General features: G+C 39.3%; 1 protein-coding gene across 2 annotated transcripts in view; it reads right to left on the reverse strand.

Annotated features, from left to right (window-relative positions):
• The window catches only part of adamts6 (ADAM metallopeptidase with thrombospondin type 1 motif, 6), an 86,585-nt gene that overhangs the window by 11,916 nt on the left and 68,669 nt on the right, over positions 1–6,000 (reverse strand). For both annotated transcript variants that reach the window (XM_015057974.1, XM_015057975.1), the window contains exons 20-21: positions 5,612–5,750; positions 2,272–2,401 (exon numbers count right to left, since the gene is read on the reverse strand). In XM_015057974.1, coding sequence (XP_014913460.1) covers positions 2,272–2,401; positions 5,612–5,750 — 269 coding nt within the window. The remainder of the gene's footprint in view (positions 1–2,271; positions 2,402–5,611; positions 5,751–6,000) is intronic.

Consider the following 6,000-nt stretch of genomic DNA (forward strand, 5'->3'; position numbering starts at 1 on the left):
GTCAGAAATCCAATTAAAAAATGGAAGTATGATGTGTGAAAAAGACATTTTGTGTCATTTTCATTCATCTTTATTGTGCCCTGACTCGATGCCCAGGCATTCCTGATAAACCTGACTTGCCTTGCACCTGTTCTCAAAAGTTTAAGATTCATTTATCAGGGTAACATCAGTAATTTAAAAAGTTTGTAACTTTATCTGTATAAAAAGTTTAAAAAGAGACGTAATAAGTTTGGCAAGCGTCGCAAGTCCTATCAAGTGTAAGCTAGAATCTCAACAACTCGCTAACTACTGAAAGTAAAAACATATTATAAACCTTACCAAGAAAAAAAAAGTTCAACACTAATTAGGACCTTGTTGGCCGTACGTAACCACATCGACATGAATGATGTCAGTAAGCTGATCGCGGCTACGTGGCAGCCAGCTAACGATGAGCGTGCTTTGGTGTCCGGTGCGTCATATCGCAGACCAGAAAGCTGCTTTTGGCCTGGAGAAAATATGACATTCCTGTTCAGCTCTGTCTACAAGCTAAAAAAATTATCATAAAACAACAGCCCTCCAAACATTTTCAGCCAATGAGATATTACATCATCTGCTGGAATGTACACAGAATTAACAACTTGTTCAAACATCTGTGTCAGCTTTCATTAGCAGAGCCCATAAAACCTGGCGATTCTAAAACAATGATGTTTATGGTCTTCTTTAGCAGGCCTTGTCTGACTCGGTGAGGGGTTGTTTGCCTTCCTTAGCAGAAACAAATGTCATGTGTGTGCCATAACTCAGCACAGAAATGCAACGCCGCAGCTTTAATCAAAATAGATGCGACGCGGCATGTCTGAGTCCGGCGAACACAACTGCGGGTAATGAACACGTGACCTCATCCTCCACTTTAGTATCTTCCAAGCCTTTTGCCCTCGTTCTTTGTATTACAGATTGGACAAGGTGTCAGAAACATTTCTCAGACAATTTTAGTCCATATCAACATGATGACATCACATAGTTGCAACAGATTTGTTGGCTGCGCATTCTTGATGCAAATCTTCCACTTAGCCGCATCCCGCAGGCACTCTGTTGGGTTGAGATCTGGTGAATGTGAAGCCAACTGGGGTCTAGTGAACTCACTGACATTCTCAAATAAAAGACTACAACAGAGACTAAATTCAGTGGTAAACTGGCCAGGGCTGTCAAACGATAACACATTTTTTGTCTGATTAATTGCAGGGTAGCTGTGAATTAATGATGACTAATTAATTGTGGAAAAAAAATGTTTTTATTAAGGGTGTCGATTGAATAAAACAAGATGTAGCAGACAAAACATGGGATTATTTCTCATGTCTTTGATGCTTTATCATTGCTCGTGTTTTTTTATTTGTTCAAAGCAGTTTAGTGTCGCTTCAGTCGTGAAAAGCTGCACGTTGTTTTGTCTACAACAGTAATATAATGTCGCTGTTCTCCCTGTGCTCTGGGGTAGACAGGAGAGGAGAGGCAGAGGAGCCGTCGTCAGAGATCGCTCTTGTAAGAAACGGAGACGGAAATTATGTTCGAACGCAGCGCAGATTACGTCCAAAAAGTACACAACCCTGTGTGTTAATCGTATGTAACATTTTTTTTTACGTTGTAAAAAGAAAGAGCAAATTAACGTAAGAAATTTAAAAAAAAATGAAAGAACTTTATAATTACATCAATATAATAAAATAAAAATAAACTAAAAAAAAGGTCAAAAGAAAATAGGATCACTCATAAAAAAGGGGTGGTAGAACAACAGCACACAAATATTACGAAATGCTAATCCTCCAAGAGGATTCCTTCACACCATATTTGTTTGGTTTCTGTATACTTTATGGTTTGACATTACTATAAGATTTTATGCTTCACTTTTTACACCATTTAGAAAATCTGCAAGTGGGAAACCTTACAAAATGCAGCCATCTTGTGAAACAGCTTCTCTGGCATCACAGGCCCAGATCATCAAGTTATCAAAGTCAAGCTAGCATAACTGAACTATTTCCCTCGCTCTTTGTTTTTGATTCAAGTTTTTTTACTGACCTATGAAACGTGAAACCCTGGACCTTGTTATCTAGTTGTAATGTTGACAATTAGTAGCAAAACATTGAATCCCATTTACTTTTGTATATCACCCAATATACAAAAGTATATTTTGTATATACTTTTGTCGTTGTCGTTGACAACTCGACAGTTGAAACCAATAGTAGTCGTTGGCACCTTGTGACCCAAATCCAACCAGCTGATATTACAGGCTCAAACGTTACGCACTCTGGAGGACATGGCTCAGGGTTGCAGTCTCTCAGGTTCTCTGGCGGTTTGCTGTCCGGCTCACAGTAGCTGTTCTGCACCACCGAGTTGTCGTCGAGCCTCTTACACACCACCTCCTGCTTCTGGGAGCCTGCAATTGGGAAACCCACCCCCCACAAAAAAACAACAAATCAAAGATCAATACGGCAAGTCGACCCTTCAGATACACGCCAGGCGCCGTGTTTGGGTATTGTTTGTGTTCTGCAGTAGATCCAGACATGTAAATTCCTGATCCTTTGCGGGATATGTTGGCAGATGGTTTTTACAAAGCAGGGAGCTCTTTACTTTGGCTCCTGCCAGAGAAAACGACGGCTACCGTATCGGTGTCGCACCGTCCACTGTGTGAATGCGTGTGCAAGCATGTGTGTGTGAGTGGCACACATACCTGTGCTGGGTCTGTTTGGACCCTCCAGGGACATATCCGGCGTTAGACTAGTCTGGCAGATGTAATGAGATATGGTTGTGTGTGTGTGTGTGTGTGTGTGTGTGTGTGTGTGTGTGTGTGTGTGTGTGTGTGAAGAACAGGAAGTCTATCCATCTGGGTTCTGAGTGAAACACAGTTAAGATGAATAACCCAGGCCGTGTGGTTAAACAGTTTCAGTTGTAATGTGTCAAAAAGTGTTTGTTTTGGACATATTATTGGTTCAGTGACATACTAAATGCCACTTAGTGATTCCTTGAACTAGTCCTATCAAAAGGGACAATGATTAAACCCCATTTTGCTGATTTAAATCCCCGTACGGTCAGAAGACGCATACATTTGGCTCAAGTTACAAAGTTCTGATTTACAATACAAAGTGGAGTTTAGGAAACAGGAAAGCCAAACGTGCTTCCCCACAGAAAAAATAAAAAATAAAATAGCTCTGCTGTCGACTTGGAAATCCTTCCCCAGAATAACCCACAAGCTTACTCAGTCATGCTTTTACAAAATATTACAAACCCAGTCCAGGCCACTTTTGACAACTGCTGCGTAGAAGCGCTATTTATTGTTACATGAGACCCATATCTTTTGAGCTAAAAGCTTTGAGTTTGCTATTCTTGAGGCCACAGGCAGCATTTCACTGTGGTTTCAGACTGAATGTCTGATTTTGTAAGACGGGTCGCATCTCTCCGCAGCACGGCTAAACCAAAAGCTCATTCGCAGAATGAATTTTCATTAGTCTGGATCACATCAAACATTATAGTCCCTTGCTAGTACACTACACACTATATACAAGAAAACAAGAAGCTGTTTGAGAGCTCTGTTGAGGCTCACATAGAAGATAACAGTTATCTCTTATATCATTTCAATAATCAAATCAAAGCAGTTTCCTCTATATACTGCCAAATTACATCAATGCTAAAAGAAGTTAAATATTATGTATTTTTAAGAAGTACTGGCCCTTTAAGGACATTCCTAATCTCAACATGGCCCAAAATGAAAATGAGTTTGGGACACCTGGACTAAAGTCTAGACAAGAGTCTAGAAGAATGTAATTAATGTTTTTGTCCTTTAATGTATTTGCAAACTCTAAATAGGCTCTTTAGGTTGCTTCTGGAGTAATGGTTTCTTCTCTGAGCCGCGTTTCAGGCCATTTCTCTGGCAGCTGCATCAACTTCTTAAGAGAACGTGTTTTTCTTGAATATCTCTGTGAGACAATCCAGGACAGACAGACGGATTACATTTTAGGGAGAAGGGAGCTAAAATGGGGTCATAAAGTCTGATTTAAAAAAAATTTGAGTTGGAAAAAGAAATTATTTTGAGACTGAAAGATAATGTTGAAACTGAAAAAAAGGGGGGAAAATACCCTTAAATTAAAAATTAAGATTTGAAATTTAAAAATATGTTGATAGAGGATTTTTTTCAGCTTCAGATTTTTTATGTTCCAGTTTCAAACTTTTGTCTCTGTTTTGGTGTGGGGGCGGGGCCTCGGATCCAGGAATCACAAATCGCGGCTCACCACAAAAACATCTTGAATCTGAAAAGTAGTTACAAACATTTTTTTTGTTTTGTTTTCTCAGGTTCAAAATACTTTTTCAGTTGCAAATCTTTAGGATATTTTTTTTCTTCTTTTGGATAAACTTTAAGGCTCCAATTTAGCCCCATAGACACGTTTGCAGGCTTTAGAACACCAATTGTGAAGAACGGGGCGCCAGCATCGTGTTGTGCTTTGCTGAATAAGGAATTGTTACTCTTTACAAAACAGAACGCTACGAGGAATGAACAATATGTGGAAACATTGAAACAACAACTTTAGACATCAGCCAGGCAGCATTCTCACAGCTACAGAGTGATGGAAGAACAACAAAGTACATTTTTTGAGTGGTTACAACATTGCTAAGCTGAAAATGTGTGTGTGAGCAAGACGGCCTATGAAACTGACTCTGCTTCATTAGTTCTGTCAAGAGGAATGGGCCAAAAATGTAATTGAATCATTGGAGGATGCTTAAGGAAGAAACATTTACAAGGCAATACCAGAAATTAAGAAAATGTATGCAAACTTCTACATTTGAAAAGAGAATAAAAAAAATAAATCACTCTTTTTTATGGGTTTTAGAAAATGCAAAAATAATTTTAATAATTCTAACTGATCTAAAACAGGCAAAGTTTAGACAAAAAGATGTAAAATGTGCATAAATATGAAGACGCAGGTTGATTCCAGAAACAGGTTGCTAGGTAACAACCTCCACATGGTCCTGATACCAGAACTGATTGGTGTAAAAACACACTAGCTGGGTTTCCTTTGCAAATGTGCACAAAACTTTGTCGATGTTCTGCTAATGTTGAAAAAAAAAACACAATTTCATAATTGCAAAAGGAAATGCAATCGGGAAATAATTGCAATTAAAATTACATGTGAGTAAGTTTGTTCAGGAGGTAAGTCATAAAAAAGAATGCAACGTCACTATCCTCCTGCCACTTCCTGTCATCATTGTCGTCTTTTCCACCAGTAGAAACATTCAGTTATTGATCACGTGATGTGAGGAGTGTTTCCTCTTCAGTTTTCTGAAATAAACTAATTTTGGTACAGTTTTGACATGCTTCCATTAAGCAACTTTAATTTCGTAATTCCAATTTGTGCACTTTTATAGTCAATGGACACAAATTAGTGAGTCTCATTTCACAAGCATGAATGTAACAAATGCATGATATATATTCATTTTTTCCACCGTTCCAAGATGTTTGATGTGTCAATCAAAATGTAAAAAGTGCAAAAACTACAACATTGAACATTTTACTAATTTTTCGACATTTGGCCCCGACATTCTCTTGCAGCTGAAACGCTTCACATAGGAATATGAACAGTAATCCCAGGCTTACCGCCGGCGCAGGTAGCTGAGCACTCGGACCAGGGCGGGTGGTGCCAGGAGAAGCCCACCTCGTTGTCCCCGCTTCCTGTCCGCTGGATGGGAATGTTGAACCTGTAGTGTATCCCCAGGTTCTCTTCTTGAAGGAGAACCTGCAGCAACAGCAGGGAACAAAAAGGTTCACTTAGCATCTCAGACTCATAGTAGACATTTATTGGAAGTAGAAATGTTTTAGAGAACTAGGAGGGATGAAGTCAGCGGCAGAAAGAGAACGGCTACTGTTTCTGCTAGTTTAGACCCATCTGGATAAACAATGTTTGGAGATGTAAAAAGGTTATTTTTTCGTTAGCTTTGGTCGAGGACCGGCATCCTGCATGTTTTCATTCTCTCCCTGGTGGTAGC

This window comes from Poecilia latipinna, unplaced genomic scaffold, assembly GCF_001443285.1.
Source record: "Poecilia latipinna isolate Pla-1442-1.1 unplaced genomic scaffold, P_latipinna-1.0 Scaffold1502, whole genome shotgun sequence".
Taxonomy (NCBI): Eukaryota; Metazoa; Chordata; class Actinopteri; order Cyprinodontiformes; family Poeciliidae; genus Poecilia; species Poecilia latipinna.